Below are 22,265 nucleotides of genomic sequence, written 5' to 3' on the forward strand. Positions count from 1 at the left end.
AAACTATCATTAACTTTGGGTTAGGGGGTGGTATACTATCTTTCTCCAATAGTTACATAGTGCAGTTTCTGCAGTGCTGAGCCTGGAGTAGCACCACAAGAGGTGTATTCACCGTACTACATCTACATTAAGGTAAAAACACAAGCTAGTGTTGCTTTAAGAATGTTTCCTGACTCTAGGGACAACAAATTCCATCTTCATAGCGCCCCCTACACTTCCTGTGGTGTATGACACTTTGTCAGAATGAGCGTTTGGATGCTATAGGGCTCTGTTTAAATAAAACAATCACAGTCACGGAGTAACTCATCGTTTGTGATTTTTATTCAAATTCACGAACTGTGAAGAGTGCAGCTACATATTTACAGAAGGATGGAGCAAATTAAAAACAGCTAAGAAAACTCAAATCAACGTAAATCAGACGTTACTGAGATTTCTCTGAAACAGGACACAGTCTCAGAGGAGCTTTAATCCTTCCCAGCTACAAACGGTGGGTTAGGACCCGAGCGGAACCTGGGGGAACCCAGTAGAACCCTTCGTAAACAACAGACAAGCACAGAGCACATTATGACTGGGTTCAACAGGGGGGCGTTTTTCAAGTAAAAGAAAATAAATAAAATATAATGTAAAAATCTCGTTTTCTACATTTTTTTTTAACATCAGTCCAAACATTTTATATTTTACATTACACCACGTCTCATCAGCGCCTCGCCTTCCGTCAACAAAACTCTCCTTCAGTGAAATAACTGAAAATAAATAGGTGAAGAAATAAATAAAGAATCGTCTATTTTTCTCAGATTTAATGAATTAAGGCAAGAAAAGAACAAAATCTAAACAAATGCGTCATTTTTGTTAAATAAATACAATTAATTAAATAAAACGTGGAGGAATTTATCCACACAGTTCCTTTACAGAGTCTTTACACAGATTATTTACAAACAGACATCATTTAGCCTTCTACAAATTCAGGAAATTAATGCATAAATACATCAGGAAATTAAAGATGTGAACTCTGCATTTCAGTAAAAATCAGTTTCATTCCTTTACACAGTTTAAATCAATCAACAAAGTTTACATTTAATATTTGCATTCTGTAACTCTCAGGCGTTCAGCTTCATTCAGCTCCAGACCGACTCTAAACGGCTTTATTCATTTTCTCATTATTATTATTATTTTATTATTATTACAGCTGCAGAAAACGCGGGAGAAACAGACGAGTCGTGAATGTCTGGGTTATCGGTGCACACTCGGAGAACCAACAACATCAGTGAGGTATTCTCTCTCTTTACACACACACACACACACACACTCATACCATCACCTCGATTTTCTTTAGTGGTCAGAGATCTACGCCGTCAGGAGGTCGCGGGTCACTCTCTCTGTGGGTGGGAAGGCCCTCTGACATGGTGCCTCTGCGGCTGATGTGACAGATCTGGGCAATGTGTGTTCTCCTCCAGAGTGTTGAAGTTTGTTTATGCTTCAAAATAAAAGTGCTCTGTCACTTCCTCCAGAGTGACGTTTCCCACCTCAAACACAACAGGCTCCAAACGTACGTTTTTAAAGCACTGCTTTTGTTGAATACGTTTTTAATCAGAGTTTAATCTTTAAATCTCGTCCAAACTCAACCACAATGTTAGAAATGATGCATTGTGGGCGGAGCTTAATGACACAAAAATATTTTCCTATTCAGTGTTTCTTCATAACAACGTGCGTGACTCACAAATGTGCAATACACAGACAGTAAAACACACACACACACACACACACACACCCCAAGACGCTCTGTGTGATATTCGGGGGGGGGGGGGGGCGTAATCTCAAGTGAAATGATCCTGATCTTATCCAGTGAAGTGCTGCACTGGGGGATTACATCTTTAAAGCTAGAATTTACTAAAATTAACACAAAGATATAAGCTCTCACAATAAATTATTATTAAGTGTCATTTTTCTCTACACCGGGGGGTGGGGGGGTGGGGGTCGTCTCTCACTGCTGAAGAAACAGGTTGAGACAAGGGGTTTAGTGAGGGATGATGATGATTGGTCGGGGGTTTACCGAAGTACGATGCTGAGTGGTCAGGGGTTTAGTGAGGAACGATGATTAGTTGGTGGGTTTAGGGAGGGATGATGATTAGTCAGGGGTTTAGTGAGGGACAAAGATGATTGGTTGGCGGGTTTATTGAGGGACAAAGATGATTGGTCGAGGGTTTAGTGAGGGACGATGATGTTTGGTCAGGGGTTTAGTGAGGGATGATGATTGGTTGGTGGGTTTAGTGAGGGATGATGATTGGTTGGTGGGTTTAGTGAGGGACAAAGATGATTGGTTGGCGGGTTTATTGAGGGACGATGATGATTGGTCGAGGGTTTAGTGAGGGACGATGATGTTTGGTCAGGGGTTTAGTGAGGGATGATGATTGGTTGGTGGGTTTAGTGAGGGATGATGATTGGTTGGTGGGTTTAGTGAGGGATGATGATTAGTCAGGGGTTTAGTGAGGGACGATGATTAGTTGGTGGGTTTAGGGAGGGATGATGATTAGTCAGGGGTTTAGTGAGGGACGAAGATGATTGGTTGGCTGGTTTATTGAGGGACGATGATGATTGGTCGAGGGTTTAGTGAGGGACGATGATGTTTGGTCAGGGGTTTAGTGAGGAATGATGATTGGTTGGTGGGTTTAGTGAGGGATGATGATTAGTCATGGGTTTAGTGAGGGACGATGATTAGTTGGTGGGTTTAGTGAGGCCTGATAATTAGTCAGGGATTTTGTGAGGGATGATGATGACTGGTCGGGAGTTTAGTGAGGGACGATGATGATTGGTCGGGGGTTTAGTGAAGGACAATGATTGGTCAGGGGTTCTGTGAGCGATGATTATGATTGGTTAGTAGGTTAAGTGAGGCATGATGATTTTCTCAGTTTGTGGAAAATTTGAGGCACGTTTTGCATATTTCCCCCTCTGTAACTTCAACTCAAAATAAATCCATAAAGAAGTGAGGTACTACAACTGGGAGAACAACTGCATTAAAATACTCAGCCGTGAGATCCTTAAAGCAGACTCAACACTTAAAACATCGTCTCGTTAGAGTTTCTGAGTAGATTTAAGATGCTTTCACAGGTCTAAATCATTATTTTTGTAGTAAATGTCCTTGTTGGTAAGTGTATAAATTGTCTGTGAAATTATGAAGGGTAGATCAATAAAAGATGAGGAAAGTGACAAGGAAAGAGGAAAAAGACCAGAAAAGGACAAAAAAGAAGTGGGAAGCAGCTCCTTGTTCTTAATGAACTTTTCAATAAGCAAACACAGCTGACCCCCGGTGAACTGTTGGCATTTGAAATCCTCGGTGGTCTGCGTGAGACGCCTTTAATTACGTCTTCTTCAGTCACTGTGTTATTAGTCGGGGATATGCTAATGCTAACGCTAAGTCCAGACAGCTTTAGCATCAACAATTAGCCAAACACCTTTGGGATTAGCGTCAGACACTAATTCGCCTGTTAGTTTTTTGCCTGCAGCTACCTTCCAGGATTTAGATTCATCTTCCTCTTTACCTTTATTCTTTTTATCTTTTATTGATGTCTCAGATAAACACTCCATTTTAACCCTTAGAAGTCTCAGGGCTTTCTCAAACACAGCTCAAGGGGAGAAACAGAGAGAAAAGATCAGAAAAACTCAAAAGTGAAGAGATTTTACAAAGAGGTGAATTCCAGACGTCACTGTCTTATTTTGCAAAAGTAAATATCCCTGTTTTATTTAATTATTTTTTTGGTAAAGTTTCTGATTCTGTGGTCTGTCGTGGCACCTGACTTTAACCAAACGCTACACAGAGCCTCCGAACTGAGACATTTCTCACGTCAACAACGACACAAACACTCAGAAGAAGGCAGGGGTCTTGGGCTCTGTTCGGACGGTCAGGGATAAGTGTTAAAATGCGGAAATGTGCTGGAAGAGGACAAATATTTCTACAGAATGAGACTGAGCGCTGGGGCTGAGCTGGGGTTTGAACCACTGACCTCAGCCACTGAGAACAGGAGCACCACCTGCTGGCGAGTGTGAGCAGGGGCAGATCGGTCTGTAGCACTAGTGTTTTTTTTCTTTTACGTTTCTCTACTTTACTTTTTAGCTTTTTTAATTAGTTCTTTTATATGTTCACGTTTCTGTTTTATTCTGTCTTTTCTCTTGTTCTCTTTTCCTCTGCTGTCTTTCCTCTGTGTCGCACCAAGTACCAGCTGCGTTTGTGTTTCCAGGGTTTAAACAGTCATCTCTCCTTCTGCAGGTAGTTCAGTCAATCAGCCCAGGGCATTCTGGGAGTTGGAGTCCTTGGTTGTAGGAATCGGCACAGAGCGACCCTTTAAACTGTATTAAGTTCCGGATGATTCAGCTCAGGGCAGCCCTTGTTCTTTAACTAAATTAGGGGTGATTTATATTTTGCGTCATGTTTGACTTCTGCCTATTGACAGCTGACAGAAAGCATATGAAATCAATATTTTAATAAATATCTTCAATGTATAACGTCAATTAAGCGCTCCAGACTTCTAAGGGTTAAACCCCTGCCTGTAAACAGTGAGAAACATGGTCAGTAACACTGTGGAGAAGCTGGAGTGAGGAAGAGTGTTGTGTTGTTGTTCAGAATCGATCCTGAAACACCGCACGGCACCAAACGACAAAGTGGAAAAGGCTCTGTTTTGTTTTGTTTTGGGACGAGACGATGGCAACTGTACAAATCTCACTGACACTTCACAGTCCACCAGTGCTGCTCGGTTTTGTCCAGAGAGCCTTGTCCCTGATTTTTTACCACACACACACACACACACACAAGTGGAGAGTGGCCTGGACGCAGTGGGACTCCTGGTAATAATAAGATTTCTCTTCAGTCTCAGTGTTTTAGTTCAGAGGCCACTGCCTCGCCTCCTGCCAACAGTCTGTTCCCAACGGTGCAAAATAAGGAGGAAAAAAAACCCAAAATGCCAGGAAACCCATTCCGGATAAGGAGGGATTGGAGAAGGAAATAAATAAACAACTCTCCCAAAGCTTCTGATGATCCATGGAGTCCAGGAGGTTCGGAACAGCCCCAAAAACAAAATAAAGAGAGGAACGCAGGCTATTCGCTCTGGAGGCAGTCGAGCTCCACTGAGCAGCACACACTGCCGTTCTGCTCCACACACAGGAGAGAGAAACACAGGGTGAGTTACACAACACGACACTATACAACACCACACTATACACTACACTATAATATACTACACTATACTATATAACACTACACTATACACAACACACAACACCACACTATACATTACACTACACTATATAACACTACCCTACACTATAATATACTACACTATACTATATAACACTACACTATACACAACACACAACACCACATTATACATTACACTACACTATATAACACTACCCTACACTATAATATACTACACCATACTATATAACACTACACTACACACAACACCACACTATACACTACACTACACCACACTATACACTACACTACAATATACTACACAATACTAGTGTAGGGTAGTGTAGTGTAGTGTTGAGTATACACTACACTAAATAACAGTACAGTGTACTAAACTACACTATACACAACACTACACTAGACTATACTATATACCACTACACTATACTACACCACACACACTACACCACACTAGTATAGTCTTGTGTAGTGTAGTGTATACACTACACTATACTATAGTACGCTACACTATGCAATATAACACTAAATTGTACTGCACTATACACATCACTACACTAGACTACACTATACGACACTACACCGCACTATACCATACTATGCTATGTTATAATATACTATACCATGCTATACTATGCCATACTACACAACACTATACTGTACTATACACAGCACAGAAATTGTTTGTGAGTGCTGAGAGTAATAAATGTGTGAAGGTGGAAAATAAACTTGACGGATACAACGTGATACATACAGATACATGAATTTGTGTGTGTTTACCTTGCATGTGCAGGTGGTACAGGGGTGTGTTTGTGAGCTCCACACGGCTCCGCCCATGCGTGTGTGTCCCGTGTTGTCGATGCAGGTGTGTGTGATGTCGAAGCTGAAGTCGGCGAGGCAGGGATCAGAAACACAGCGAGGACAGCACTCTCCCTCCAACACGGCCGAAAACACACAGCCCAGCTCCGGACACGGCAATGGCCAGCAGTCCACATCTCCCTCCTACGTACACACACACATATGTGTAAAATATGTTTTGTGTGGAGGGAGACAGTGACAGAGTGAGAGATGTGGGAGACACGGCAGTCTTTTGAAGTGTTTCTTTAGCGTGAATACGTTGAGGAGATAAAGAAGTGCGGGGTGTGACCCGGTAACAGCTGAGTGTTTCCCCTCTGATAATGACCTCTGATAGTGACCTGGTCATTACAGCCTTATTCCAACACGCTGAGGGCCGAGCTGTGCGTTACAGGAGCTGAATTACACAATTAATTAAAAATCTGGCAACCCACCATGAGTGCGGCCGTGTCTGGCTCTGAAGGACTCTGGGAAACGAAGCCACCGGCAAAAGGAGTGGATAAAGTTTTTAAAATCACTCAGAGACGATGGAGCCCCAGGAGGAGCCGAGGGGAACAGGGAAAGTTACTTTGAAAGAATGACTTATAAAATCCCCTCAGGACCCCCACAGAGCAGGTGTGATGTGGTGGTGGATCATTCTCAGCGCTGCAGTGACACTGACGTGGTGGTGGTGTGTTAGTGTGTGTTGTGCTGGTGTAGAGTGGATCAGACACAGCAGTGCTGCTGGAGTTTTTAAACCCCTCAGTGTCTGGACTGAGAACAGTCCACCGACCAAAAACATCCAGCCGACAGCGTCCTGTGTCACTGATAAGGGACTAGAGGACGAGCGACACACACTGTGCAGCGACAGATGAGCTACTGTCTCTGACTCTACATCTACAAGGTGGACCAACGAGGGAGGAGTGTCTCACAGAGTGGACAGAGAGTGGACAGTGAGAGTCCAGTAGAGAGTCAGAGTCCTCACCACACATCTGCACTGCTGACAGCTGTAAACCCACGTGTCTCCGCTGCGGTAGAGTGTGTGTCCGCTCTGGTGTAAACACTGGCTGCTCTGACGCGTGTCACACTCCGGACAGCAGAACAGATCCACATCTGGATCATCACACACACACTCCCTCCTCCGGCAGAACACTCGCCCGTCCTGAGAACACACACACACACACACAAAAATTAGAACAATAATTTGTCTGTGTATTTGTATGTGTGTGTGTGAGCATGTGGCTGTGTAGTTGTAGGGTGTGTGTGTGTGTGTTTGTAGTTGTAGAATGTGTGTGTGTGTATTTATACCTTGCAGGTACACAGGGAGCAGGGGTCCTGACGGAGGATCCACTCGTCTCCGTTGTTTTTCAGCTCATTTTCCTGGACGCAGGCCCCGGTGCATTCTGGGCCGGCGACACACACACAGTCAAAGGCTCCCGGCAGGTTCACACACACCGAGTCGTTCCAGCATGTGTGTGTCTGTGTCACACACTCGTCTACATCTGCAAAAACACACAGGCGCCAAACGCAAATAACGTGACGCTGACGCTGTGGGTATTGACTGATGTTGAGGAGCGACCGGATTAAACACAATCCACCATTTTCTCTCAGTACACTATACTCCATCACACCAGAGAACACACTGCCAGGGGGCGCTGTACACCTCTAACCTGCACCTGGCTGTGGGCTTCAGTGAGGTCAGGTTCTGCTGCTGGATTTGTTCTGGATCTCAAACAGCACTCCAAGTCAATGGAGAAATGTGTGTGGGAGTGTGTGTGTGTGCGTGTGTGTGTGTGTGAGGGAGAGAGACAGTGAGAAAGGTTTGCAGAATGAGAAAGATGAATAAGTGAAGAGTGAATAAAAAGACAGAGAAAATGAAAGAGGGAGAGAGGGATAAATAAGAGTGAGAGCGGGGGGTAATTGGTCTCTGAGAGCGAGGGATAGAAAACGAGTGGCAGTTTAGAGAATAAACGAGTGAAGGGTGATTTGCATAAAGTAAATGGAAGTGTCATCGGAGAGGAAGACCTTCGTTAACACACCTCTGATTAATAGCTGTACACACACACACACACACAACTACACAAACACACACACCACAACTAAATACACGCACAGACCACAAATACACCCACACACAGTCTTATAAACTCTCTCTCTCTCTCTTTCTCTCTCTCACAGCATTTGTTTCTGCCCTTACCTTGCTCTCTTTTTCTTTCTCTTTCTTAGAGAACACAGTTCCATTGTTCCACACACCAGAGGAACCCCATCACTCCAGAGAACACAGTTCCACTGTTCCACACACCAGAGGAACCCCATCACTCCAGAGAACACAGTTCCACTGTTCCACACACCAGAGGAACCCCATCGCTCCAGAGAACACAGTTCCACTGTTCCACACACCAGAGGAACCCCATCGCTCCAGAGAACACAGTTCCACTGTTCCACACTCCAGAGGAACCTCATCACTCCAGAGAACACAGTTCCACTGTTCCACACACCAGAGGAACTCCATCACTCCAGAGAACACAGTTCCACTGTTCCACACACCAGAGGAACCCCATCACTCCAGAGAACACAGTTTCACTGTTCCACACTCCAGAGGAACCTCATCACTCCAGAGAACACAGTTCCACTGTTCCACACACCAGAGGAACTCCATCACTCCAGAGAACACAGTTCCACTGTTTCACACACCAGAGGAACTCCATCACTCCAGAGAACACAGTTCCACTGTTCCACACACCAGAGGAACCCCATCTCTCCAGAGAACACAGTTCCACTGTTCCACACACCAGAGGAACCCCATCAGTCCAGAGAACACAGTTCCACTGTTCCACACACAAGAGGAACCCCATCGCTCCAGAGAACACAGTTCCACTGTTCCACACACAAGAGGAACCCCATCGCTCCAGAGAACACAGTTCCACTGTTCCACACACCAGAGGAACCCCATCACTCCAGAGAACACAGTTCCACTGTTCCACACACAAGAGGAACCCCATCGCTCCAGAGAACACAGTTCTACTGTTCCACACACCAGAGGAACCCCATCGCTCCAGAGAACACAGTTCCACTGTTCCACACACCAGAGGAACCCCATCACTCCAGAGAACACAGTTCCACTGTTCCACACACAAGAGGAACCCCATCGCTCCAGAGAACACAGTTCCACTGTTCCACACACCAGAGGAACCCCATCACTCCAGAGAACACAGTTCCACTGTTCCACACACCAGAGGAACACCATCACTCCAGAGAACACAGTTCCATTGTTCTACACACCAGAGGAACCCCATCACTCCAGAGAACACAGTTCCACTGTTCCACACACCAGAGGAACCCCATCTCTCCAGAGAACACAGTTCCACTGTTCCACACACCAGAGGAACCCCATCGCTCCAGAGAACACAGTTCCACTGTTCCACACACCAGAGGAACCCCATCACTCCAGAGAACACAGTTCCACTGTTCCACACACCAGAGGAACCCCATCGCTCCAGAGAACACAGTTCCACTGTTCCACACACCAGAGGAACCCCATCACTCCAGAGAACACAGTTCCACTGTTCCACACACCAGAGGAACCCCATCACTCCAGAGAACACAGTTCCACTGTTCCACACACCAGAGGAACCCCATCGCTCCAGAGAACACAGTTCCACTGTTCCACACACCAGAGGAACCCCATCACTCCTGAGAACACAGTTCCACTGTTCCACACACCAGAGGAACCCCATCACTCCAGAGAACACAGTTCCACTGTTCCACACACCAGAGGAACCCCATCACTCCAGAGAACACAGTTCCATTGTTCCACACACCAGAGGAACCCCATCACTCCAGAGAACACAGTTCCACTGTTCCACACACCAGAGGTACACCATCACTCCAGAGAACACAGTTCCACACACCAGAGGAACTCCATCACTCCAGAGAACACAGTTCCACTGTTCCACACACCAGAGGAACTCCATCACTCCAGAGAACACAGTTCCACTGTTCCACATACCAGAGGAACCCCATCACTCCAGAGAACACAGTTCCACTGTTCCACACTCCAGAGGAACCTCATCACTCCAGAGAACACAGTTCCACTGTTCCACACACCAGAGGAACTCCATCACTCCAGAGAACACAGTTCCACTGTTTCACACACCAGAGGAACTCCATCACTCCAGAGAACACAGTTCCACTGTTCCACACACCAGAGGAACCCCATCTCTCCAGAGAACACAGTTCCACTGTTCCACACACCAGAGGAACCCCATCAGTCCAGAGAACACAGTTCCACTGTTCCACACACAAGAGGAACCCCATCGCTCCAGAGAACACAGTTCCACTGTTCCACACACAAGAGGAACCCCATCGCTCCAGAGAACACAGTTCCACTGTTCCACACACCAGAGGAACCCCATCACTCCAGAGAACACAGTTCCACTGTTCCACACACAAGAGGAACCCCATCGCTCCAGAGAACACAGTTCTACTGTTCCACACACCAGAGGAACCCCATCGCTCCAGAGAACACAGTTCCACTGTTCCACACACCAGAGGAACCCCATCACTCCAGAGAACACAGTTCCACTGTTCCACACACAAGAGGAACCCCATCGCTCCAGAGAACACAGTTCCACTGTTCCACACACCAGAGGAACCCCATCACTCCAGAGAACACAGTTCCACTGTTCCACACACCAGAGGAACCCCATCACTCCAGAGAACACAGTTCCACTGTTCCACACACCAGAGGAACACATCACTCCAGAGAACACAGTTCCATTGTTCTACACACCAGAGGAACCCCATCACTCCAGAGAACACAGTTCCACTGTTCCACACACCAGAGGAACCCCATCTCTCCAGAGAACACAGTTCCACTGTTCCACACACCAGAGGAACACCATCACTCCAGAGAACACAGTTCCACTGTTCCACACACCAGAGGAACCCCATCTCTCCAGAGAACACAGTTCCACTGTTCCACACACCAGAGGAACCCCATCAGTCCAGAGAACACAGTTCCACTGTTCCACACACAAGAGGAACCCCATCGCTCCAGAGAACACAGTTCCACTGTTCCACACACAAGAGGAACCCCATCGCTCCAGAGAACACAGTTCCACTGTTCCACACACCAGAGGAACCCCATCACTCCAGAGAACACAGTTCCACTGTTCCACACACAAGAGGAACCCCATCGCTCCAGAGAACACAGTTCTACTGTTCCACACACCAGAGGAACCCCATCGCTCCAGAGAACACAGTTCCACTGTTCCACACACCAGAGGAACCCCATCACTCCAGAGAACACAGTTCCACTGTTCCACACACAAGAGGAACCCCATCGCTCCAGAGAACACAGTTCCACTGTTCCACACACCAGAGGAACCCCATCACTCCAGAGAACACAGTTCCACTGTTCCACACACCAGAGGAACCCCATCACTCCAGAGAACACAGTTCCACTGTTCCACACACCAGAGGAACACCATCACTCCAGAGAACACAGTTCCATTGTTCTACACACCAGAGGAACCCCATCACTCCAGAGAACACAGTTCCACTGTTCCACACACCAGAGGAACTCCATCACTCGGGAGAACACAGTTCCACTGTTCCACACACCAGAGGAACCCCATCACTCCAGAGAACACAGTTCCACACACCAGAGGAACTCCATCACTCCAGAGAACACAGTTCCACACACCAGAGGAACCCCATCACTCCAGAGAACACAGTTCCACTGTTCCACACACCAGAGGAACCCCATCACTCCAGAGAACACAGTTCCATTGTTCCACACACCAGAGGAACCCCATCACTCCAGAGAACACAGTTCCACTGTTCCACACACCAGAGGAACTCCATCGCTCCAGAGAACACAGTTCCACTGTTCCACACACCAGAGGAACCCCATCTCTCCAGAGAACACAGTTCCACTGTTCCACACACCAGAGGAACACCATCACTCCAGAGAACACAGTTCCACTGTTCCACACACCAGAGGAACCCCATCTCTCCAGAGAACACAGTTCCACTGTTCCACACACCAGAGGAACCCCATCAGTCCAGAGAACACAGTTCCACTGTTCCACACACAAGAGGAACCCCATCGCTCCAGAGAACACAGTTCCACTGTTCCACACACAAGAGGAACCCCATCTCTCCAGAGAACACAGTTCCACTGTTCCACACACCAGAGGAACCCCATCACTCCAGAGAACACAGTTCCACTGTTCCACACACAAGAGGAACCCCATCGCTCCAGAGAACACAGTTCTACTGTTCCACACACCAGAGGAACCCCATCGCTCCAGAGAACACAGTTCCACTGTTCCACACACCAGAGGAACCCCATCACTCCAGAGAACACAGTTCCACTGTTCCACACACAAGAGGAACCCCATCGCTCCAGAGAACACAGTTCCACTGTTCCACACACCAGAGGAACCCCATCGCTCCAGAGAACACAGTTCCACTGTTCCACACACCAGAGGAACCCCATCACTCCAGAGAACACAGTTCCACTGTTCCACACACCAGAGGGACCCCATCACTCCAGAGAACACAGTTCCACTGTTCCACACACCAGAGGAACCCCATCACTCCAGAGAACACAGTTCCACTGTTCCACACACCAGAGGAACCCCATCACTCCAGAGAACACAGTTCCACTGTTCCACACACCAGAGGAACTCCATCACTCCAGAGAACACAGTTCCACTGTTCCACACACCAGAGGAACTCCATCACTCCAGAGAACACAGTTCCACACACCAGAGGAACCCCATCACTCCAGAGAACACAGTTCCACTGTTCCACACACCAGAGGAACTCCATCACTCCAGAGAACACAGTTCTACTGTTCCACACACCAGAGGAACTCCATCACTCCAGAGAACACAGTTCCACTGTTCTCTCTCTCTGACAGTAGCAGATGATGGGCTTGTCTCTGCTGCTAATTAAAGACATTAAAAGCTGAACTAAGCTTCATGCAAACACATAATTATGTTTAAACACATCCACACACACACACACAAACACACACACACACACACACACACGATTTGAGAGGCACTGTTTGATCACCCAGGAACAAAAAGCCCAGAGAAGCAGGAGTGCACATTCGAGAGAGAGAGGGAGAAAGAGAGAGAGAGATTAGAAGGACGGAGTGAAAGATTAGAGCGGTGGAGAGAGCAAGAGTGAAGTAGGGAAAGAGAGAGGCGAAGAGGTGGAGAAAGAGAGAAAGAGAGCTCGAGATGGAGGAAGGGAAAAGAAGGTGGAGAAAGAGGACAGAGAGAGTTAGAGGTGAATGTAGGAAGAGAGAAAAAAGAATAGAATCAGAAACGTGAACAGGGAACGAGTGAGGGATGGAGAGAGGGATTAGAGAAAGAGAAAGTTAGGGATTTGATGGAGGGTGAAGCCGATTTTCCCTCTATATCCCCCTCTTTTTAGTACAGAAAGAGAGAGAGAGAGAGAGAATTGGAAATGAAAAGAAAATTAGACAAAAAGAAAAAAGGATGGAGAGGTAAAGACAGGAAAAGAGAGGGAGAAATGGAAAAAGAGGGAGAGAGAATGGATTGTAATTAGCACTCACCCACACACGAGCTCCCATCCAGCAGGTAAGCTCCGTTGTCGTGGAAACCGCTGCGACATTGACAGTGGTACCACCCCGGCAGGTTCACACACCTCGACCCGTTATAGCACTGGATCAGACCCTCAGCACACTCATCAATGTCTGTAAACACACACACACACACACACACACGTCAGTCTCAGATGTCTCTCTTCTTTTCTTTTGTTTCGAACTGAACAACTTCTCACACAAACATCCTGAACGTGTCAAAACATTGCATCGAGGAAGATTTGATGGTATTCAGCCACAACAGCTTTATGGCATTTTCCACTGTACTGTCCCGACTCTACTGGTCCTCCATGGTCCTGGTTCTGGAAGTGGGTTCTTGTTTAGTGGCTGTTCTCTCGTGGTTCAGAGCGAGTCGAGTAGGGACTAAACCGTGGCGTGTAAACCTTGCAGAGCGCTGATCGTCCAGAGAGAGTCGTCACTCTACGCCACGCAACGCAGACGACCAGCACCAACTCTCATCTGTAAAATCTCCAGCTGCAGCAGAGATCACGTTAGTTTTTATCCGACTCACGACGGCAGCTCGTAAAATGACGTCGTGGTCTTTTGAAGAGGTTCGAACGCTCCTTGGAACGGTGGCCGACGAAAGAATCCAGCGAGAGCTGGACGCTGCAACAAGAAGGAACAAACTCTACTGATCTGTCTGAACTGATGACGGAGCTGTGTTCAGTCCCAAACAACAACAACACGCCGATACACCATGAGTAAACACCGCTTAACTAGGCATTGAGTTTGAGGAGCTCCAGCTCATGTGCAGCTGCTGTGGAGGATCAAATTCACAAAGGGTTTATGGCTCTTATATTAATATCACACACACACACACACAATATAATGCCACCCTCGTGGCACACGTGGAGGTCACTGCTGTATTTATTGCGGCGCGGAGCGGAGTGACCCTGCTGCACCAATGCTTTTGATAAGCATCACTCAGCTCTATTTTCTCGGCTCTGATAGGCCCTCACTGGCCTTTAACTGGACCCTTTGGCCCCTAAGTGGCTCCTATGTGATTCACCACCCGCTGAACTGCACTGCTGTGTGTCCCTTTGTGTTTACACTCCTCCACAGACGAGTGTCTTTGTGGTTCCCTGTGATGGTCTCGCTCTAATTCACGTCTGAGCACTTGGCTCCACTTCATATTTACAGCTGCAATCCACTTTACACAGAAATTTACATCGATAACAATTTACAAACTTTCTAAACAGTTTTAACAAGTGGTTTCTACAAACTTCTAATGACTACTGCAGTCTCAGTATTATTTAACCCCTTCATGACTGACACATATCGCACTTAGTAGAGCACCCTGGAGCTGTTACTACAGCTGCTTAAGTACCCCCCCCCCCCCACGCACACACACCCACACACACCATACTCAATACTGAGTAATTCAGAGTGGATACTGAGTAAAACACAGCAGTGAGTGGATTAATTACTGGAGGTGCTGAATAATTAATGATATGGTAATGAAGGCTGATATTGAGGTCCCTAGTTTTTTTTTTTAACTCAGCAGCTGGATGAAAACTTGTCTAGTGACACATATGGATATTTATACACACACACACATCTGTACTTACCCCACACACCTGCACCTACCACACACACCTGCAGCTACACCTGTCCAAACACTTCTGCTCTAATTGGTGCAGGTTCAGAGCAAATGAAGCGTCTGTTTCACCAGAGTCGCTAATCACTGTCAGACTCATTAAAATGATCACCTTTAACCCACGTCTCTGTCGCTGAGACTCTAGAGAAACCAGGCTCTGTGCTGATACTTTTAGATAAAGGTTAGGTTCAGGCTTTAAGCCTCAGAGATGTCACAAATAATGGACAGTGCCAGGAGCAGACAGGTGTGATGAAGATGTGATGCAGAGAGAATACAGACAGGTGAGAACAGAGAGGTGAGGATAGACAGGTGAGAACAGACAGGTAAGGACAGACAGCTGAGAACAGAGAGACAGGTGGGGACAGACAGGTAAGGACAGACAGGTGAGAACAGAGAGACAGGTGAGGAGAGACAGGTGGGGACAGACAGGTGAGGAGAGACAGGTGGGGACAGACAGGTGAGGACAGACAGCTGAGAACAGAGAGGAGAGGAGAGACAGGTGAGGATAGACAGGTGAGACCAGACAGGTGGGGACAGACAGGTGAGAACAGACAGGTGGGGACAGACAGGTGGGGACAGACAGGTGAGAACAGACAGGTAAGGACAGACAGCTGAGAACAGAGAGACAGGTGAGGAGAGACAGGTGAGGACAGACAGGTGGGGACAGACAGGTGAGGACAGACAAGTGAGGACAGACAGGTGGGGACAGACAAGTGAGACCAGACAGGTGAAGAAAGACAGGTGAGACCAGACTGGTGAGGACAGACAGTTGGGGACAGACAGGTGAGAACAGAGAGGTGAGGAGAGACAGGTGAGGATAGACAGGTGAGACCAGACAGGTGGGGGACCAGACAGGTGAGGACAGACCAGTGAGACCAGACAGCTGAAAACACACAGGTGAAGAAAGACAGGTGAGGACAGACAGGTGAATGCTGAGAAGGTAACAGGGCTGGAGGCTGAGTTGTCTCACTGTGTACCTGTCTCACAGAGGCGTCCAGTGAAGCCTGATGGACACACACAGGTGTTTGGGGACACGCAGGTTCCTCCACTGCGACAGCCTTCCTCACAGAACGCTGGGGAGACAAAACACACTCCGTCATAAACGAGTTCACACACACACACACACATACACAGTGTTAATGACATCTGTCAATCAATCAATAGCATCTTCATTTCTACAGCACAGAGGGTCTTATTAATATCACAAACGCAGTCGGGGGAAACAGGTGGTTCTCAGCTGGAAGCGTGAGTGGAGAGATAAAGAAGCTCCAGAAAGAGCTCAGAGGCTGAATTAAAAAGAGCCTGGAGGAGAAGGAGGAGATAAAGCTCCACATAAACAGATAAACACTGAAACAGAAGTTTCACATCTGGACACAGCTGTTTAGTGTCTATTCTCCTTCTGGGTCTGAAACTACGATCTGAAATGTCCCTTACTCTACATGTCCAAAAGTATACGGACACGGGCTCATCCAACATTTCAAACTTCATCCAACTTCAAAATGTTCCTCTGCAGCAACGTCAGCGCCTCCTCAGGTCAGTGCAGTGAATGACAACTGTCTGTGTGTGTGTGTGTGTGGGGGGGGGGGGGTTAAGTGTCTCGTTATTTAATCTGAAAAGTTTTTGAATTATTAAATACTTTTCTTTTATTAAAAGGTTTGAAAAGATGCGGCGTCAGGTTCGTCACGAAACGTTCGGAGGAAATAAAGACTTAATTAAAGAAACTCAATCAGCTCCAAAGGCTTATCTCAGGTGCCACAAGCCTCATTTGCATAATTTATTGAAATCGGATTGCACTTCTGAAGTGCAGGAAACAATTACATATGCAAATGAGATTGCATCATTTCCTCCAGAGAAGAGGAGTGATGCTGTAAACAGAAACAAAACAAAAACACGTGAACTTTAATTCCACAAATCCGATCCAAACCACAGTGGAGTGAACCTGGATGATTGGTTCTGATTCATCCGGACCCCCCAGGACCCCCCCCCCCCGGGACCTACCCCAGGACCATGAGACTCTGCAGCTGTGTATGATGTGTTTGATTGAACCCGTCCAGCGCACAATGTGATGAAGACACTGAAACTGTGCGGCCGTCTCTGACACATCCAGGCCTCTAGGGGTCAGTGCAGGGAGCGTTTCATTACGTCTAGAACCTGTGGAGATGTTTAGATCTAAAGGAATAAGCAACTGTGTGCGCTGACGGAGCAGGGGCTGATGGGTAATCACAGCGCTGTCTTTAAGATTTCAGGCCTCATTTCTCGTTTCTCCCTGTGATTACGGCCTGAATCTGATTCACTGTTCCTCAATCTCCTCTAATATCTCACCCACACTCTCTCTCTCTCTCCTCTCCTATACTCTCTCTCTCTCCTCTCCTATACTCTCTCTCTCTCTCTCCTCTCCTATACTCTCTCTCTCTCTCCCCTATAATCTCACTCTCTCTCTCTCCTCTCCTATTCTCTCTTTCCCCTATACTCTCTCTCCTCTCCTCTCACCATCTCTCTCCTCTCCTACTCTCTCTCTCCCTCTCTCCTATACTCTCTCTCTCTCCTATATACTCACTCTCTCTCCTATACTCTCACTCTCTCTTTCTCCCCTATACTCTCACTCTCTCTTTCTCCCCTATACTCTCTCTCCTCTCCTCTCACCCTCTCCTCTCACTCTCTCTCTCTCTAATACTCTCTCTCACCCTCTCCTCTCACTCTCTCTCTCTCTAATACTCTCTCTCTCTCCTCTCCTCTCACTCTCTCTCTCTCTCCTGATCTGCATATTCGTCAAATCTATTCTCTTCAGAAGATAATTAACAAATAATTAACTAGCGACACTATGTAATATTTTTATTTTAAAATGACAGCTTCTAAATCACTGTGATGCTCCACTGAGGTGTAACAGGGAGAAGAGAGCCTCTGACACTGCTACTCTGGCCTCAGCACTGCAGAAACCGCACTGTGTAACTTTTGAGGAGGGTAGGAACCCAGCACAGGAGCAAAACTACCCCTTACGTAGTGTTCCTTTAAACGGAGATGTGATAAATGATGGTTTTAAAGCACTGTAAAATGCAAACATCGGACTCGGTGAATATCTGCAGACGGAGCGGTGTGTAATCAGAGTCCAAGTGTCTGAAACCATCACGTATCTGCGCAGAGCGCCGTGTGCTAACACTTTAAACGCCCAGCGATGAGCCAGAAGCCATTAGTGCCATTAATTTGTTCGGTTCTCCTCTCAGAACCCGGTCTGCGGGTCTTCATTAGGAGCCTGATTGCTTCTGTACTAATAAACTGCACACGCTGAAATTAATTACAGTTATATTGACTCAATTTAGCAGCTTCTGTAATTATGGGTTTATTATTGGAGCGCTGATGGACACAGTGTAGGAGAATTCACATCCAGCCCCAGACCCACACACACACACACACAGAAGCACACACACAGATACACACACACACAGAAACACACATACACACACAGAAACACACATACACACACACACAAAGAGACACAGAAACACACACACACACACAGAAACACACACACACACACAGATACACACACACACACAGAAACACACACACACACACAGAAACACACATACACACACACACATATACACACACAAACAGACACAGAGAAACACACACAGAAACACACACAAACACATACACGCACACACACACACAGAAACACACACAGAAACACACACACACAGAAACACACACAGAAACACACACACACACACAGAAACACACACAGAAACACACACACACACACACAGAGACACACACACACACACACACGCACAGAGACACACATGCGCACACACACACACATGCACAGACACAAACACACGCGCACACACACACACAGGAGTCCCTCAATTCACCGGACAGTGGTTTTAATGTTGTGGCTGTGACTATGAGACACTCTTCACAGGGGGCGCTGTAACAAGATCATCACGTCACATCGTGGGTAGGGAAGGGAAGGGTGTAGGGGATCACCCAGTTACTCAATCATCCAGTCACTCACTAACACACTTATTCAGTCACTCACACATTCACTCAGTCACTCACCCAGTCACTCACACATTCACCCAGTCACTCACACACTCACACAGTCACTCACACACTCACCCACACACTCACCCAGTCACTCACACATTCACCTAGTCACTCACACAATCACTCACTCACTCACCCACTCACTCAGTCACTCAGAGAGAGAGAGATGGTAGGAGAAACAGAAAGATTCATAAATGTATAAGGAATTCTGTATTTTCTTGTTCCCTCTCATATCAGATCATTCGTTCTTTATCCTCTCCACTTCCTTCTATTTCTCTCTCTCTCCACCCCTCGCCATCTCTCTCTCTCTCCCTCTCTCTCTCTCTCTCTCCCTCTGTGATGTGTGCTGAGAGTAGAGCTGCTCTGGTTGATGCTTTTCAAACTGTCTCTCACACACCAGCTGCCCCCCCCCACCTCCTCTCTCTCTCTCTCTGCATTAATGATGCTATCCCTCGCGCTCTCACATCTTTCCACCTCACAGACTAAAGCTCTGAGACTTTCACTGAGACGAGACGAGAAGAGAAACCAGGCTCTGTGCTGATACTTTTAGAACCAGATTAGGTTCAGGCTTGAAGCCTCAGAGACTTCATAAAGGAGGAGGAGACACACACACACACACACACATCCCTCTGGGAGGCTGTTGGACATTTCAGCTGTGGATGTTGAGGGAGGAGACAGTGCTGTCACCCCGCCCCATTTTTCCTGAGGGTTAAGGGTTTGAAACAATGACCTTCTGGTCTTTAACCTCGTCCTTCTCTAATGTTTGAGATTATTTCTCTGTGAATGAAAGCACTTCTCGGACTGAGAAACGCTGGAGACCCTGAGGGGTTTCCCATGATCTCATGGAGAAAGAGAGATCTCGGTGCAGTGTGTTGAACTGATGTAACGTGGGCAGAAGCTGGAGACACCCTCGAGCAGCAGGAAACAAAATAACAATTCCAGAAAGCCTCCCGCAGCAGTTTTTTGACTCTATTGGAGCGATGTTATTTGCGGCTGCCTTTATCTGATGGTCCAGGTGGTCCGCTCTCCGCGAGACGTATCCCAGCATGCATCGGTGTGCCACCTTTTGATTTGTAGGAGCTGCAGTATCTCTGATTCAGCAGAAGATAAATATTTCAGCGCAGACACGGCCTGGTCCCAATCCCGAACACGGAACAGCTTTCCGAGAAACAGCTGCTGCATCAGCTCCAGCTCAGACTACAGGACAAATAAAGCCACGGCAACACGTCTCACAGGTAAACAACAACAACAACATCAACCCCTGACCAGGCTCCACACTCACCTCCGGTCATTAAACTAGACTCGGTTTAAAGTTATTTACTCGACCTCGTCTCATTTTCAACTCCAGGAGGGATTTCAATATGAATAAATAACGTTAAAATGATAATATCTAGTTTACAGAGATGATATTTTATTTAATATTCATCTGTTTCAGCCGTGGCTTGTTTTATTTTACAACAAACTAACGAACTAAAACAGCTTTGAATAAAATATTACTCTCTCATTAAACATGAGAGGGACAGATAGAGGGGGAGGGAGAGAGAGAGAGAGAGAGGGAGAGAGGGAGGGAGACAGACACACTCTTCTTTAAGCCCCTCTTTATCTCAGATAAACCCTACCACTCTTTAAAAGCTCTTTGATTCAGGATTCACTCTAAACGGAGACACAGTGATTTAATGAGACCATACAGCCCCCACAGACCTGCACTTCTTCACTCACAACCTCTCCAATCTGTCTCATAACCTCTCATAATCCCTCACCACATCTCTACACAGTTTCATAACCTCTCACATCCTCTCCAATCTGTCTCATAGCCTCTTACAATCCCTCACCACATCTCTACACTGTCTCATAGCCTCTCATAGTCCTTCACCACATTTCTACACTGTCTCATAACCTCTCATAATCCCTCACCACATCTCTACACTGTCTCATAACCTCTCATAATCCCTCACCACATATCTACACTGTCTCATAACCTGTCATAATCCCTCACCACATCTCTACACAGTTTCATAACCTCTCACATCCTCTCCAATCTGTCTCATAGCCTCTTACAATCCCTCACCACATCTCTACACTGTCTCATAAACTCTCACATCCTCTCCAATCTGTCTCATAGCCTCTCATAATCCCTTACCACATCTCTACACTGTCTCATAACCTCTCATAGTCCCTCACCACATCTCTACACTGTCTTATAACCTCTCATAATCCCTCACCACATCTCTACACTGTCTCATAACCTCTCATAATCCCTCACCACATATCTACACTGTCTCATAACCTGTCATAACCCCTCACCACTTCTCTACACTGTTTCATAACCTCTCACATCCTCTCCAATCTGTCTCATAGCCTCCCATATTCCCTCACTACATCTCTACACTGTCTCATAACCTCTCATAATCCCTCACCACATCTCTACACTGTCTCATAGCCTCTCATAGTCCCTCACCACATCTCTACACTGTCTCATAACCTCTCATAATCCCTCACCACATCTCTACACTGTCTCATAACCTCTCATAATCCCTCACCACATCTCTACACTGTCTCATAACCTTTCATAATCCCTCACCACATCTCTACACTGTTTCATAACCTCTCACATCCTCTCATAATCCTTCAACACATCTCTACACTTTCTCATAACCTCTCACATCCTCTCCAATCTGTCTCATAGCCTCTCATAATCCCTCACCACATCTCTACACTGTCTCACAACCTCTCATTATCCCTCACCACATCTCTACACTGTCTCATAACCTCTCACATCCTCTCCAATCTGTCTCATAGCCTCTCATAATCCCTCACCACATCTCTACACTGTCTCATAACCTCTCATAATCCATCACCACATCTCTCCAATCTGTCTCATGAGCTCTTACAGCCTCTGCAGTCTCATAACATCATATAAACCCTTTTATAGTCTC

General features: G+C 46.6%; 1 protein-coding gene across 1 annotated transcript in view; it reads right to left on the reverse strand.

Annotated features, from left to right (window-relative positions):
* Positions 1-1,973: 1,973 nt before the first annotated feature.
* Positions 1,974-22,265, reverse strand: part of LOC136671610 (protein kinase C-binding protein NELL1-like) — a 146,770-nt gene continuing 126,478 nt past the window's right edge. The window contains exons 15-20 of the mRNA XM_066647355.1: positions 16,257-16,352; positions 13,635-13,775; positions 7,346-7,539; positions 7,023-7,199; positions 5,984-6,205; positions 1,974-5,137 (exon numbers count right to left, since the gene is read on the reverse strand). Coding sequence (XP_066503452.1) covers positions 5,087-5,137; positions 5,984-6,205; positions 7,023-7,199; positions 7,346-7,539; positions 13,635-13,775; positions 16,257-16,352 — 881 coding nt within the window. The 3' untranslated portion in view covers positions 1,974-5,086. The remainder of the gene's footprint in view (positions 5,138-5,983; positions 6,206-7,022; positions 7,200-7,345; positions 7,540-13,634; positions 13,776-16,256; positions 16,353-22,265) is intronic.

Source organism: Hoplias malabaricus, chromosome 16 (assembly GCF_029633855.1).
Source record: "Hoplias malabaricus isolate fHopMal1 chromosome 16, fHopMal1.hap1, whole genome shotgun sequence".
Classification (NCBI taxonomy): domain Eukaryota; kingdom Metazoa; phylum Chordata; class Actinopteri; order Characiformes; family Erythrinidae; genus Hoplias; species Hoplias malabaricus.